A 15,449-nucleotide genomic window follows, 5' to 3' on the forward strand; every position below is an offset into this window, starting at 1 on the left:
AGAAACTGCCCTTGCCAATGTCACCAAAGATTTCCAGGTTACTAAATGCGATAATTACTTTGTAATCCTCATTTTAACTAGCCTTCAGGGAAGTATTAGACACCACCCCATCCTGTGCCAGCTTCCCCCGTCTCACTCTAATTGCGCCTTCTGTCGTCTCCTTTCCCAGCTTCTTTTCTCCACCTGGCCTCACATGTGGGCATTCCTCAAGTTTTGAATTGAGACCATCTTCTTGTATTCTTTATGCCTGGGTTTGGCACACCACTGTATGTGGACTGGGCCCATCAGCTAAGAATGTTTTTTGTTTTTAAATGTTTGGGGAAGAAAATCAAAAGCGTAGTATTTCATGACAGGCGAATCCCAGTACCCACAGTTTTACTGGAACACAGCCACACCCATTCATTTGCTTTCACACTACAACAGCAAAGTTGAGTAACTGACAGACTCCATAGCCCACAGAACCTAGAGTACTTACCTTTTACAAGAAAAGGTTGCTGTATGCTCTCTCCCTAACGTTCATATTGGTGACTTTATGATTCGTATACCAACAAGTCCCAAAGTAACATCTGTCCACATCTCTTTTACAGGGATGACCAGACCACTTACACATCACCAAAATCTCAAAAGAGTATGTCCAAAACAGCTCCTACCTTAACCTACCCCATTCAGTAAACGGCACCAATATTCACGCAATTAATCAATGGTGAGGTTAGGAATCCCTAACATATTTCCCTATCCCTCAACCCCCACGTCCTATCGCTCCCCAAACCCTTCAAAACAAAACGCAAATCCACCGTTCGTTTCCATCTCTACTGCCTTCCACCCTTTTCCAACGCACCCGCACGCACATGCCTCGTCCCGGACTACTGTAACAGCTTCGAAAACGGGTCTGCTCAAAATGTAAATAAATCCAGGCCACTCCCGCCCTAAAATCCTCAACCTCTACAGAAAGCTCTCACAGCCACGGACCCCGTGCGGCCCCTCCTCCACCCCCGGGCTTCAGAGCCCACAGGCCACCGTCCGCCATGGCGCGGGCGCAGGAACGTAAGGAACGACGCGTTCGACTCCAGGCTTCTGGCCGCGGCGCCCGAAAAACACGTAAGAGGGCGGGGCAGCGTTTTAGAAACTGGACCGTGAGGCTCTGCGTTTTCTCTTTCCAGCCAGCGCCGGGCAATGGGTGAGTGTTGTCTGCGTCAGGGCCGGGAGAGGAAGGTGAGCGCCATCCGGTGCCATCCTGCTTCCCAGCCAAGTTAGGAGAGTGGGCGCCCCGACCCCCGTCTACGAGCAACCCTGAGGAGGGTGGTGCTCAGGTTTTTGGCCGCCGAGGCCAGCGCCGGCAGCGGGAAGGGCTCCGTGCTGCCAGCGGCACCAATATGGCTGCCGCGGAAAAGGTTCCAGGCTGAGCCGCACGTGTATGATGACATTTTGTTAATGCTGTAAACTCCCGAGTGCGCAGTGGGGGCTTCAACCTTGGAGAGCTGAGCGTGCGGCCCGCCCGGCGTGGGCTCTGGGGCAGGCGAGAGGGGTCTGCCCCGAATCGTAGTGGCCCAACTTTCCACCCCCCGCTCTCACAGGCATTTCTCGGGACAACTGGCACAAGCGCCGCAAGACCGGGGGCAAGAGAAAGCCCTACCACAAGAAGAGGAAGTATGAGCTGGGACGCCCTGCTGCCAACACTAAGGTGCCTGCGGGGCCCCACGACCCCGGAGGGCTTTCCCCGGCTCCCTGGCGTTGGTGCGCCTCTGCGTGTGATGGTTGAAACTTTGTAGAGCTGTAATTTGTTTCAGGGACTGGGCAGCCTCCGTACCTTTAGTGTTGGGTAAATAGTAAGGGGTTGCATGGAGGCAGATGATGTATACTAGGCTCTGAAGGGCGTCTGGAGCGAGTGGGCTTCTCACGTAATATATAGTTGGAGACCTGGCGTATTTATTGCATGGAGACTTAATTTTCATGTGTTTGGAATCAGGTTTTTCCTCTTGGAGGTAACTAGAATGATGAAAAAGAATCCTCAGGCGTGGTTGTAACCGTTTCGGTCACCTGTATGCCACTTGCCAATGCTAGGACTTGTCATAGTTACACTGACTGTTGCCTCCATCCAGCCCAGGTTCCTTTCCTCTCTCGCTTTGCCTCTCGATAACCTACTTCCTGTCTGTATTTTCCAGATTGGCCCCCGCCGCATACACACAGTCCGTGTGCGGGGAGGCAACAAGAAGTACCGGGCCTTGAGGCTGGATGTGGGAAACTTCTCCTGGGGCTCCGAGTGTGAGTGAGGCCCTCCGCGAGGGGGTGGGAACTCGGCACCTAAAGCTTTCTAAGCTTAAGTAAGTGCTTTTAGCAGGAAGTCCATGGCCTTGACCAACATACTTAAGTTTATCCTTGTTTGAAAGACCCCGAGGTTATTGCAGCTGGAGAGTTCTCTCCATCCTGTCCTATTTCTTAACCCCTGTAGCCTCAGGGATTGATCAGGCAGAATCTAGAGATTGGTTGCCAGCCACCTCTGGAAAGATGGGTTTGTGGAAGAGGAGCTGATGCCCCATGGCTGGGTAAAGGCTTAGCGTTCCCTTGCTTTTCCTTAGGCTCCCCTGCCCAGGGCTGGGGGGTGGGCAGGGCTGGTTGGCTTCGTTTACAGGGCTTGATTCTGAATTTTCTCTGAGCAGGTTGTACACGCAAAACAAGGATCATTGATGTTGTCTACAACGCATCCAACAATGAACTGGTCCGCACCAAGACCTTGGTGAAGAACTGCATCGTGCTCGTTGACAGCACACCGTACCGACAGTGGTACGAGTCCCACTATGCACTGCCCCTGGGCCGCAAGAAGGGTGCCAAACTGGTGCGTGTTTGGGGGCTGACTTCCCTGGAGGGGTTGGGGGAGGACAACCTGATTGCAGCCTTCTAATGATGAAAAATGTCCAGTTCTGCTACTGAAGGGGAAGAGATGCAAGCCTTTGAGTGCTGAGGAAGGCAGCAGGATTGGCATGTGCAGGGTTTGGGGCTGTTGTGGCATCCTTCCCTGAGTTGGAAGGGGGAAGGGTTTGGGAAGCCCCAGCTAATCTATTTATATCTCCTTTATTCAGACTCCTGAGGAGGAAGAGATTTTAAACAAGAAGAGATCAAAGAAAATTCAGAAGAAATATGATGAAAGGAAAAAGAATGCCAAAATCAGCAGTCTTCTGGAGGAGCAGTTCCAGCAGGGCAAGCTGCTTGGTGAGAGCTGTTGCATGCAGCGGGGGAGAGTCACAAGATGGGATGTGTGCCCTGTATTTTTCCCTTGCTTCAGTTCTTTTGACTGCCAGCTGTGCGGTCTAGAGGGTTCACCAGGAGAGCTTAATGGTAACACTGCAAGCATGAAGTGTTTGAAGTGAAACTAGTATGAAGCTGAAATGAGAAACAGTGGAAAGCAGTACATAATAGACCCGAGTTCAGCCCCTGCATTTCAGGGGTCTGTTAAGTCCGTGCCCAGGTTTAGGGGGCTGTGTCTCAGTGATGAAAACTTTGTCCAGTTCTGCTACTGACTCTTGAGTGACGAGATGATAATATCTGAAGAGACAGTGGGCTTCATACCTGAACCAGCATGGACTTTTCAAGGCTTATAGGTTTGGGTAACGCCATATTGTCATATTGCTAAGTGCCACACTCTCTTGCAGCATGCATTGCTTCACGACCAGGCCAGTGTGGCCGAGCAGACGGCTACGTGCTTGAGGGCAAGGAGCTGGAGTTCTATCTGAGGAAAATCAAGGCCCGAAAAGGCAAATAAGTTCTCTTCCTGTCCTAGTTCATGTAATAAAGGGTCTGTTGTTCTATGTCCTGTGTTCACGTCTTAAATATTCGATTGCTGGGCACACTGTAGGGTGCCCTTGTGTCTCCAGCTCCTCCCTCCCCTAAAGGCCAAGGCCTATCGTGGGCTGTGCCATCTATAGTAGGGGGAACATGGTGCACGCTGGTTTTAAGTGGGAGTCAGGGATGTGGCATGCAGGCCAAGCACAGTGATTTTATGAGGGAGGTGTCCCTGCCCTGGGGTTCCCAACAATATTAGGGTATGGCTGAGCTGTGATTAGAACCTGAAGCTATACTTCTGCAAAGTTGGATCTTGTACCATATTACTGTGTGGACCTTGACTTTAAGGGTTTAATTCAAAGTTTTCAACCTGGATTCATGGGTGGTCTAGAAATCTTAAAATTGTGTTGCACATTTTTTTTGCATTGTTGAGAAGGTTGAACAAACTTAAACCTGTCAGTTTTTGGATGTCTCCCTGAAGTTAATTTTCTCTTGAATCCCAATCCCTTCCCTACTTAGTATTCGAAAGCATGTAAGATTACCAGTGATTTCTGCATTGCAGATTCAGTCTCACTGAATTACAATCCCATTTAGATAACAATCTCAAAGGGTCTTTGCCTTCAACTTGGCTACATTGTTGTCTGTCCTCAGCATTTAAATGTGTTTTATGCTCCATCTAACTTTAACCCAGACCTACTTGACACTTGTACTTGGATATCATAATTGGACTCTAATAAAATGTCAGTATATTAAAAACTGCTCATATTCCTCAGCAATGTCTTTTCAGTTTCTCAACTACTTAATAGCAAATAGTTGTCTTCATACTTGGGCCATCCTGACCCTTATTCTTAGCACTCCCAACATCTAATTGCAACTAAATCTTGCTGGTTCAACCTTTAACACCACCTCGCCATTCTAGTTACTTTTTTACATCCTTATTTGCTTGGTGCTACCTCTTTTAATTGTAATGAAATCCCAGCAATCAGTGATCATTTTGAAAGATCCAGCTTTTTAACAAGACATCTTCCCATCTCAGTCCTTACCAAAGGCTAAGAGCTCAAGGTGACCTCATCCCTTTTTCTATAGTGACTTCCATTCTGGTCTTAGTGAACATAGGTATTCCCTTGTTGGGAACACAGTTTTTGAAATACCACTTGGCTTACTCTATCCAGGGCTTTGTCACTCTAATAAGGTACGCCCTGATCACAATTTTACATTGTAATCTATGCTGTATCCTTTGTCCCTGTTTTTTCTCCATATCCCTTAGTCTGGTATAAATTTTGCTCATTTTGTTATCTTCTTGTCTTGTTTGGCATATAACTCCAGGGGTATGAGGTTTCCTACTGTGAATCCATTACCTGGAAAAGTGCAGGGCAGTGTACCAGTATGCTAATATACCATGGCTTCTGAGTTCTGGTATTTTGTCATCCTTTGACCTTAACATTCAGTCTTGGCATTCACCAGTTTCCTCTGGAGCTGAGCTTTGAAGGCAGGACTCTTGGAGGAGGCTCTGTTTAGCAACATCTCCAACATAGTACTCGGGATCCCCTGTAGCAGTGCAGACCCATCATGAAGATGGACTCACAGCTTTCACCCCTTAAATTGTTTTCTCCCCAGTTTGACTGGTGGTAGTGGAAGGCTTGGTATTCTAAAGTCCAAATGCTGAGGGTCTAGGCTGGGTGGTGTAGACTGTGCACAGCATACCAAATCTATTTTACTTCTAAACAATTGTATTGCACAAGTAGTAATATACTCATTGTAATAAAAAAATTGGACATTACAGATAAAAGCCCCCTACTCCAGTACACGTTTTGATCCCTCTTCAGAGTAAGGTTATCAGGACAGGGTACAACCTTCTAAAACATCTTTTTATGTGTACTCAAATTGTAACCCCTGACCAACAAGGCAGGGATCACCTGAGAACTAGAAATGCAAATCATGGAGCCGCATTCCATATCTAATGAGTCAGAAACTCCAGAAGTGGTTCCCGGATGTCTTAACGAGCCCTTCGGGGATTCCTCTCCCTCAATCTTGAGAACTGGTCTAAACCGCCCATTGCTTAGGCGATTAACGGTGCATCTGGGCCCTATCTAGTCTTCTATGCCTCATGCCATGTACCCTAACTTTACTTCCCCAAGCAATTCACCCTGTCTTATCCCGCCAGAGCGTACACGTTCCCAGACCTGGCTCGACCGGCCGTCTCCCTCTTCCAGGGTCCGCCCGTAAATACTCTGGCTCAGGGTCCACCGGACGGACTTGCTGCTCCAACAGCGCCGGAGGGCAGGCCCAGGGGGTGGGGAGGCAGGGCGGCCCGGCCCCGGCCGCCTCTGCTCAGGGTTCCTGGGCCTCGTCTGCTGACCCCGCCGCCGCCTCCTCGATGCGGTCCGCAACCTCAGGGTCGCCGCCCTCCCCGGCTCGGAAGCGCAGTAGATGGGGGGTCCGGGGAGGTCCTCGTGAGCGGCCGAAGGTTCGCAGGCTGATAGCTGGGGAGGGCGCTCCTGCGGCCAGAAAGCGGCCGAGCAGCGGGGTCTGCGCTGCAGGTACCGACCGAGCCAGACCGGGGGATGCCTCCACCTGCAGGTTCTGCTCAGGGTTGTCGCTCACGCTGCGGGCGGGAGGGCGAGCTGAGTGAGCGCCCCGCGGGGCCCCACTCGGGCACTGGCAGCCAAGGGGAACAGGAGCAGGAGGGACCGAGTCATTGGCGCCTCAGAGGGTAGGCGGGTACCTGGGGCCCTTGTACAAGTTCAAGCCCCAACTATGCCCCCGCCAGTCTCTCACCGGAGGTTGAAGGTGGACCCCAGAAAGGAAGGCCGCAGAGACTCGGCGGCCGTGGCCACTGTGTAGGGTGGCAGCGCCGAGTCTTCGTCCCAGTACGGGTCCTTCTCGGCTGGAGGCAGGTTCTGGTACATGTCATCCACAGACAGCAAGGACACCTGAGGTGGGCAGCAAGTCACAAGGATCCTCCTGTGCTCCCCTCTCCTCTCCACGCCAGAGCTGAGAGCTGGCAGGATGGGGAGCTGCCCCCAGACCCCTATCTCACCTGCAAGTTCCGGTCTATGAGCTGGTTAGTCTCAAAGTCGTCATCATCCTCACCAAAGGGGTTGATAATCTGTTCGGCCACCTGCAGGTTGTAGGACAGTGTTTTTCTAGGCTCAGAGTTCCGTTCTCCATCCCTGAAGTCAGGGTGGGCCCTGGGCCCACGTCTCCATAGAGCAGATTGGCATAACCACCTGAAGTGCCCACCTTGAGCCAGCCAGCATAGAAGAAGAACTGCAGCAGTGTGGTGAGAGGCACATACATATCCAGGTCCCCCACGGCTGGCGCTAGCTCCTGGGCTGCTTCCAGGGGCTCCCGAGGTTTGACAGCCCCTGCCCCTGGCTCCACAAACTGGCGACCAACCAGGGAGAGGGCAAAGAAGGAGTATACTGCTATGGTCACCACCTGGAGAAGGAAAAGCTCCGCTGAGTGGGACAGGAAGAAATGCTGCCCCTGCCCCTGAGGGCAGGCAGAGGAGTCTGACAAGTAATTCAAATATGTAGCAGGGTATGACAGCACCCAAGGGGATGCGATCATCTTAGTAGGGGTCCAGGGAGGCTTTGAGGATGAGCCCTTGTCTGTTCAGTGTCTCACTGGACAAAACTGCCCCAAAGCAGGTACCATCTCTAGTTCTCAGTGTCACATAACTCAGCGTATCCAGGAGGTACTGGGACTGGAGAGGTGAGAAGCAGTTACCTGGGTGTAGACGAGGGGGATGCTGATCCAGTCATAGTGGAACAGCATGCTGCACTTGGCCCGGTACTTGTTCAGCTCCTGGTGGTAACAGCAGGAAGAGGAAGTCAGTGGAGGTAAGAAAGGAAGAATGGGGAAACAGGAGAGCCCAACACAAACTAGGTCTGGAGGCCCATCTGCTCTCAGAGGTGTTAGCAGGCTAGAGTGCCTATGGTGGGAAGCAGTTTAGCAAAGTAGTTGCAAGCACAGAGCCTGCAGCCAGGATGTCTGAGTATGAGTTCCAGCTCCACTCACTAGGTGAGTGATTGGGCAAGTTTCTTTTCCATTCTGTGCCTCAGTTTCCTCACCTGTGCAAGGTGGGTGGTGGTGGTGTTAATAATAGTACGAATTCTCCAGGGTTTTTGTGAGGGTTAAGTGTTAATATGGGTACCATACTTCCAACAGTGTGTGTTACATAGTTGGCACCATATACTACAATTATTCCAGTTTGCAAAGCCAGGGGCAGAAAGGCAGATGGCCTGGTCCTAGGCTGACTCACTTCCAGGAGCAGACAGAGAGCAATGTCATCTCGGATTCGCCCATCCTTCCGGGCCTGGGCCGCTAGGTTGGTAAACCAGACGCAGGGTACCCAGTATTTGTTAAAGTCAGATTTCAGACTCTCAAACTTTTTCCTCTCTTCCTGGGACATGAAACCTGCCGGGATAATATGGGTGGGGCTCAACTTCATCCTCTGCCCTCGGGACTTGCCTCCCTGGGGCCCTGGAGTCCCCTGGGGGCCAGACCTCCCTTCCCAGGAGGCGGTGGGGAGGGAGGCAGGTCCAGGCCCCTGCCTGCCCTAGGGTCCCCGAACGCAGCACCTGCATCCACCACATGCTCCATGGTGGGGAAGCGCTTGCGCACTCGTGTGCTGACTGATCGCAACACCAGCAGCGAGGCCAGATTGGCGTAGCGGATGAGTGTGCGGCGCAGCAGGCGGCCACGCTGGTCCACGCCATGCACGCTGGCAGAGATGACGCACATCAGCTGGTCCGGCAGCGGGATGCTTGTGTATTGGGCCCACCAGCGGTTCACCACCAGGGTTACGTAGAAACCTGGTCGGCCACCGTGGGTAGTGGGGATGGGAAGGAAAAATAATGGAGGGCCTGGGAGTCAGTATGCTCTGCCCCCAAGCCAGAGCACCTGGTCCAGGCCAGGTTGAACTAAGGCCGGTGGAAGGAACATTTGACTCCAACGCCCTGACTCACTGTCGGGGATGGGGACAGCCTCTTCCTCTGGTCCTGCCCTGCTGAGCTAGGCCAGGCGGGGAGGAAGGAGTGCAGACCTCAGGCAGAGAAGTTGGTGGCTCATGAGGTTGGGGAGAGGGGATGTCACCTCTCTCCGGCTCCCCTCCAGTACCCAGGGTGGGGTTGTGAGGCAGCAGGTGTCTTGTCCCTTTTTTGGAGAATCCAGCAAGTGATAGGGCCTGGCCTCCTGGAAATCCAGGACCTGGCAGGCAGCTCCCATGTCTGCTGAGCCTGCTCTGGTTGATTTCTAGGCTGTGATGTTGGGGTAATTCTGACCTTGAGAGCTATCAACCCAACCCAAAGGTCAGGGACAATTTTAAGAAGGATACCAGGGAGAACTAGAGAGAGCCTTACCCAGTACAAAGGACAAGGGGATGAGGTCAGCAGAGCGGTTGCAGTATCGGGCCACCTGAGCATACACATGCCTCTGTTCCTGGGTCAGCAGCATCCTGGGGAAGGTCCTGGGTTAGAGGGAGCTGAGCAGCTAGTTCCTCACCAGCCAGCCCCGAGACCCCACCCTCACCCTCGCACCGGTAGGTGATGCTGAGCACAGCATACAGGGCAATGAAGAGGAGGAATTCCTTGTAGAGGAGCTTGTAGATGCTTCCCCTCCAACGGAGAAGCAAGCCAGAGAAACCTCCAAAACGGGCCTCCGCCACTTTGAGTGTGTATGAAACCGTCATGGTGTTGGGGGCCTGGGGAGGAGGTCACAAGAGCTGCCCCCAGAGCATCCCTCTTCCCCAGAAGCCCTTCTCCTTAGATTGCTTTCTTAGCACCAAGTTTAGTTCCCCAGGCAACCTCCCTTCAACTCTGCTCACATACACCCCCACCCTCAGCCTGTGTCAATAGACAACGGGGGAAGAAGCAGCAGAGTAGACAAAGCACACCCCATCCCCTCCAGCACTCAGTGGGACATGGTCAAGCCAGGATGGGGTGGGGCAAGGGGGAGCTGAAATCTATAACCTCTTTTGCATGAGGCTTCCCCAAGCTTCTATTCCATTTGCAGTGTTTGGAGTAACCAGGTCCTGGAACTGCTGTGGACAGGAGGTCCAACTCTAGCCTAGGCCCACCGCTGTCCCTTGGGGTCTTGCTCTTGAAGCTGAAAGCTGGTCTCCCAAGGCCCAGGACACTCTCACCCCATCCCGCACCTGCCTACCTGCTCTGAGCAGCAGCCTGTATTGAGGAAGGAGAACTGGGCTAGCCTTCACCCCCCACACACTTAAGTAGCTCCTGGGTCCATAAAGTTTGGCTGGACTGAGGTTATCAATGATGGATTGATGCTGTTACCCAGCTTCCCCTGGTCCTGGGAACTGGATGTATCTCTCTACACCTGCAGGGCTGGGCTGGCCTTTGACTGGCAGAAGTGCCATCTGCACTGACCCCATAGCTCACACAGCTGACACCACGTCCTTGAAGCCAGAGTGATGGGGATTATTGTCCCACGCTCTAGGTGAGAAGACAAGTGCATAATAAGTTGTTGTAATGATAACAGCTATTGATCAGAGAGCACTAACTGACAGGCATTGTGCCAAAGGCACTACTACATCATCCTCATGAAATCCTCATCACAATTCTGTGAGGTAGGAATCATTTCATTTCACAGATGACTCCAAGAGTTAAATGACTTGCCCAAAGTCATACAGCTAGGACCTGTTGCAGGCAGGATTCAAAGCCAAAGTTGATGGACTTTGTCAACATTGAATATGAAACAGCCACTTATTTTACCAGCAAAATGGATCTATTCAGGAATAATAGAGTAATTGTGATTCAGGACACATAAGCTATGGCAAACCATAGCAAGTCCAGAAAACAAAGAACATTGTAGAGAAAATGGGGAAGTTGGGAGGGGCTTCTTTGGACATGTCTTTTGGAGAATGGCCCCCATTCAAAAGACAATAAATAACCAGTGTTGGTGAGGATGTGGAGGAAAGAGAGCCCTCCTGCATTGTTGGTGGAAATGTCAGTTGGTGCAGCCACTGTGGAAGGCTGTATGGAGGATCCTCAAAAAACTAAAAATAGAAATACCACATGATCCAGTAATTTCATTTCTGGAATTTACCAAAAGAAAACCAAATCCCTGATTTGAAAAGATACATCCATCCCTATGTTTATCACTACATAATTTACAATAGCTAAGAAATGAAAGTGACCAAAATGTCCATCAGTAGATGAATGGGTAAAGAAGATGTAGTACATATACATAACAGAATATCATTCAGCCATAAAAAAAGAAAGAAATCCTGCCATTTGCAACAACATGGATAGACATAGAGGGTATTATGCTAAGTGAAATAAGCCAGACAGAGAAAGACAAATACCATATGATTTCACTTATTTGTGGAGTATAAAAACAAAGCAAAACAGTAGACTTATAGACACTGTGAATTGACTGGTGGTTACCATGGGGAGGGGTTGGAATGGGTGGATGGGGAGGGTGAGGGGGATAAAGGGGATAAAGGGGCACAAAAATTCTCAATCAAAATATAAGTTGGTTATAGGGATGGTAGTATAGCATGGAGAATATAGCCGATAATTCTGTAATACCCTTTCATGTTGACAGATGGTACTGCACTAGTAGGGGTGAGGATTTAATAATATGGTTAATTGTTGTACCACTGTGTTGTACACCTGAAACCAATAAAAGATTTTATAGCAACTATATTTCAATTTTTAAAAATAGGGTTATTTGGTTTTTGCTACTTATTTATAGGAGTCATTTTTTTTCTAGATGGACGTTTTGCAGGAAAATCCCTTTGAACCATGACAGATGTTTGGTTATTTGTTCCTTTAAGAACAGCATTTTTAGTGGAAACATTAGCATGGTGGTTTCCATTATTCTCAAGGGAGCTGAGTCTGGAATGCCCAGGGACTTTTATAATAGCCAGAGAAGCTGACAAAAGCATGGCATCTAATATATTTTGGACATTGGAGTTACTTTTATTTTTATTCCCATCAAAAGTAAGGAAAAAAACCTGGCTATTTCCTTAACATCCCCAAGTCATCGGCTATCCCAGAGGCATACTGATTGTTATTATGTATAAATGTTCTGGGTGTTGTCCATGGCAACAGTACAGGTCCGAGTAAGAGCATATAACTCAGGCTGTTGGGCCAAAGAAGCTACTGGTAAAGGTGCTGCCCCAATGATTTCAAAAGGAATTGCAATACCTAGTGTTTACCATTTTCATCCTTTGTTTAAGACCCATCAGTAAACCATGAAAAACCTACATTGGTTAGAGCAATTTTCTATAAATGATCATGGGGAATCGAAAGGTGATCTGTCAGTGTCAAACACTCATGAGGGGTTTCATCAGTGAAGGAGGGGAGCAGATTGCAGGTTGAGGTTACTATGAGAAAGAGTTATATGAGGAGGAGTTAGCAAGAAATCTTATAGGAGGTAAGGTAGGATGACTGGCCGGAGGTGTTGAGAGTGGTGAGAATTCAGGAGGGCCTTTACTGCATGCAGCACAAAGATGGTTAGAAGAGATCCCATGAGTATTTCTTTGGTGACCTTAGCTCAAAGAGCAGTGTCAGGAATGGCTCTCAGGCAAGGGGTGGGGGCATATCCTTGCACACAGGGTTCAGTTGGCTATACAGTTGACCTTTGAACAATGTGGGGGTTAGGGGCACCAATTCCATCCACAGTGGAAAATCTGTTAACTTTTTTTTAAAATTTTATTCATATTTATTGTTATCACTCACATGGTTGTAAATATATCTTCCATTTTGCTTTGTTTTCTATATGTCTCATGTATTTTTTGTTCCTCTATTTCACCTTTATTGTTTTTTTTGTATTAAGCCATTATTTCCTAGTGTAACATTTTCATTCCTTTAACTGTTTTTAATTAATTATATTTAATTGAGTAATATTCCTTCAACGATTTATAATCATATTTAATTAATTTGAGTTATATTCTTAGCAAATGCTCCATGGCTTACAAAACATATCTAAACTTTTAAGTGTTTACCTCAAATTTGTACTGACTTAGTTCAAGTGCAAAATGGAAAATTTATTCTTATATAATTCAGTTCTCATACCTCTTCTTTTTTCTGTCATTGTTAGACATGCTACAGCTATATATGTTGCATGTACATCAAGACATTTTCTTAAGTTCAACCTTGTGTAATCTTATGTGTTTAAAAGAAAGTGAAAGAAGAAAGGCAAACAACTATAGATTTACAGAGTTTGTTATATTAACCTTCTAACTTTCCCTTGTAGGTTCTCTTCATTTTGTCTTACACTACTCAGTTACCTCCTGGTTTAATATCTTTACTCTCATATAGCTTTGTTCATACCACCTTCCTTATGCTGTTATTGTCCAGTTTATTACATTTTCACAGGAAACAAATAATGTAACTAATTATTTGATTAGCAATATTGCACCTAATTGCTTTTTAAGGTCAGTTAAGAAAAGATAGAAGAATAAATATGCAAATATACTGCCTTTTGCAATTACCTACAGTTACCTTTACTAGTACTTTTGGGGGTGTGGATTGGAATCATTATCTGGTGTCATCGGCTTTCAGATGACATTAAGAGAACTTCCTTGAGCAGTATTTGCAAGACAGGTCTTCTAGCCATGGTTCCTCTGATTTGATTTATCCAAGGATTTGTCTCACCTTTATATCTGAAAGATAGGTTTGAGGATATAAGATTCTTGGGTGACAGTTGTGTGTTTATGTGTGTCTGTATCTGTATATGTTTTCTTTCAGTATTTGGATCATGTTATCTTTCTGGCTCCCATTATTTCCCATGGGAAGTCAGATATTTGGTGTTCCCTTGTACTAATGAGTATTTTTTTCTTTTACTGCTTTCAAGGTTACTCTTTATCTTTGGAAAACTTTGACTATGATATGTCTGGGTGTGGATGATCTTTTTTTGTTTATCTTACTTGGATTTTTGTTAAGCTTCCTAGCTGTATAGATTAAAATTTTTAAAGAAAAATGTTTATGGCCACTGTGTTTTTTTTTTTTGAGAGGGCATCTCTCATATTTATTGATCAAATGGTTGTTAACAACAATAAAGTTCTGTATAGGGGACTTAATGCACAATCATTAATCAACCCCAAGCCTAATTCTCAACAGTCTCCAATCTTCTGAAGCATGATGAACAAGTTCTTACATGGTGAATAAGTTCTTACATAGTGAATAAGTTCTTACATGGTGAACAGTGCAAGGGCATTCATCACAGAAACTTTCAGTTTTTATCACACATCATGAACTATAAACAATCAGGTCAAATATGATTATTCGTTTGATTTTTATACTTGATTTATATGTGAATCCCACATTTCTCCCTTATTATTATTATTATTATTTTTTAAAATAAAATGCTGAAGTGGTAGGTAGAGGCAAGATAAAGGTAGAAAACATAGTTTAGTGCTGTAAGAGGGCAAATGTAGATGATCAGGTGTGTGCCTATAGACTAAGTATTAATCCAAGCTAGACAAGGGCAACAAAACATCCACGGATGCAGAAGATTTCTCTCAAAACAGGGGGGATGAGAATATCTGTTAACTTTTGACTCCCAAAAACTTAATGGCCTACTGTTGACTGGAAGCCTAATGACATAAGCAGTCAATTATCACATTTTGTATGTGATATGTGTTTATACTGTATTCTTATGATAAAGTAAGCTAGGGAAAAAAATATTTTCTTCAAACTGTTGCAAATCTCCAAACAATTTTCCAATATACCTATTGAAGAAAACCCATATATAAGTGGACTCACACTGATCAAAGCCATGTTGTTCAAGGGTCAACTGTAATATCCTATGGGTTGGTGGCAGCCCCCATATTTTTGGGTGAGTATTCCAGCTGCATTCCCTTCATTCTTGCATTAAAAAAGGCAAAAGGGGAGCTGATAATTAGGATGTCTAAGGGCAGAATAATTAGGATGTCTAAAGAAATAATCATGGGATCTCTAAGGGCAGTAGGATGTCTAAGGGCAGAAGGTTTTATTATGCTTTTCTTTAAGACTCCAAAGTCTGTGTCATCCTGATCTTTCAGAATCTTACCTAATAGGATAAGGTTTGTTGATTTTTAGTAAAACATAGAGGGGTTGGGCCAAAAGAAAGAAGTTTGTAATCCAATTTGACAGTAGCCAGCTAGCCCAAGGAAACCTTGTCACTGATGCTTAGTTTAGGTTTGGGGATATTCAGGATACCATGAAGCTTATCTGGATATAAATGTAGCCCTTGTTGCAAGATCAAGTGCTGTAAATAACCTGAGTTTGAGCAAACTGAAATTTTTCCTAGGAGACTTTTTGTCTCTTTAAGGCTAAAAGTTTTAACAGGTGAATGCTGTCTTCCTGTGAAGAGGCTTGGGAAAGACAGCAGAGAAGCAACATATTATACAGGATATAATATATACATATTATAACAGGACAGAGCCTCCAGAAAGTTTTTGATCATCTAAGTCAGCTTTTAAGGTTTATGAAAATATGAAGGACTCTCAGTAAAACCTTGGGTCACTGTTTTCCTTCCCAAGTGAAGGCAAAAAGATACTGGCTGGTCTCACCCACAGGAATGCTAAAGAAGCCACTAAATAAATTAATCACAGTGAAAAATTTGCTTTCACTGGGGATGGAGGCCAGAAGTATGGGGATTAGGAACAACAGGGTGGCAAGGGATAACAATATTGTTTATGGCTCAGAGGTCTTGGA

The 15,449-nt window shown here is 47.0% G+C and overlaps 2 protein-coding genes and 4 non-coding genes across 6 annotated transcripts; 5 read left to right on the forward strand and 1 right to left on the reverse strand.

Annotated features, from left to right (window-relative positions):
• Positions 1-1,050: 1,050 nt before the first annotated feature.
• On the forward strand, positions 1,051-3,803 carry RPS8 (ribosomal protein S8). Its single transcript, XM_017648504.3, has 6 exons — positions 1,051-1,177; positions 1,575-1,681; positions 2,163-2,262; positions 2,658-2,833; positions 3,078-3,207; positions 3,648-3,803. Exons 1-6 carry the CDS (start codon positions 1,174-1,176, stop codon positions 3,755-3,757), a joined length of 627 nt encoding a protein of 208 aa, XP_017503993.1. The 5' UTR covers positions 1,051-1,173; the 3' UTR covers positions 3,758-3,803.
• Positions 1,410-1,489, forward strand: LOC118973059 (small nucleolar RNA SNORD55/SNORD39). The gene has a single exon (XR_005062278.1). It is a non-coding gene; the product is annotated as a small nucleolar RNA SNORD55/SNORD39 (small nucleolar RNA).
• Positions 1,985-2,088, forward strand: LOC118973062 (small nucleolar RNA SNORD46). The gene has a single exon (XR_005062281.1). It is a non-coding gene; the product is annotated as a small nucleolar RNA SNORD46 (small nucleolar RNA).
• On the forward strand, positions 2,893-2,964 carry LOC118973061 (small nucleolar RNA SNORD38). The gene has a single exon (XR_005062280.2). It is a non-coding gene; the product is annotated as a small nucleolar RNA SNORD38 (small nucleolar RNA).
• LOC118973060 (small nucleolar RNA SNORD38) lies at positions 3,479-3,549 on the forward strand. Its single transcript, XR_005062279.1, has one exon. It is a non-coding gene; the product is annotated as a small nucleolar RNA SNORD38 (small nucleolar RNA).
• Positions 3,804-4,799: 996 nt separating the features above from the next.
• On the reverse strand, positions 4,800-10,010 carry BEST4 (bestrophin 4). Its single transcript, XM_017648502.3, has 9 exons — positions 9,321-10,010; positions 9,144-9,238; positions 8,364-8,597; positions 8,045-8,199; positions 7,510-7,587; positions 7,021-7,218; positions 6,818-6,898; positions 6,556-6,710; positions 4,800-6,382 (listed from the first exon to the last, which is right to left on the reverse strand). Exons 1-9 carry the CDS (start codon positions 9,470-9,472, stop codon positions 6,109-6,111), a joined length of 1,422 nt encoding a protein of 473 aa, XP_017503991.1. The 5' UTR covers positions 9,473-10,010; the 3' UTR covers positions 4,800-6,108.
• Between the last annotated feature and the right edge of the window lie 5,439 nt (positions 10,011-15,449).

This window comes from Manis javanica, chromosome 4, assembly GCF_040802235.1.
Source record: "Manis javanica isolate MJ-LG chromosome 4, MJ_LKY, whole genome shotgun sequence".
In the NCBI taxonomy this organism is placed as follows: Eukaryota; Metazoa; Chordata; class Mammalia; order Pholidota; family Manidae; genus Manis; species Manis javanica.

Bases quoted from the DNA above. Each gene is read 5' to 3' on its own strand.
- RPS8 (XM_017648504.3), top strand. The intron at 2,263-2,657 runs GTGAGTGAGGCC...TTCTCTGAGCAG, and splicing joins CTTCTCCTGGGGCTCCGAGT to GTTGTACACGCAAAACAAGG. The intron at 2,834-3,077 runs GTGCGTGTTTGG...TCCTTTATTCAG, and splicing joins GCAAGAAGGGTGCCAAACTG to ACTCCTGAGGAGGAAGAGAT.
- BEST4 (XM_017648502.3), bottom strand. From the start codon at position 9,472: ATGACGGTTTCATACACACTCAAAGTGGCGGAGGCCCGTTTTGGAGGT. The intron at 9,239-9,320 runs GTGCGAGGGTGA...GACCTTCCCCAG, and splicing joins GTGCTCAGCATCACCTACCG to GATGCTGCTGACCCAGGAAC. The intron at 6,899-7,020 runs GTGGGCACTTCA...TACAACCTGCAG, and splicing joins TCTATGCTGGCTGGCTCAAG to GTGGCCGAACAGATTATCAA.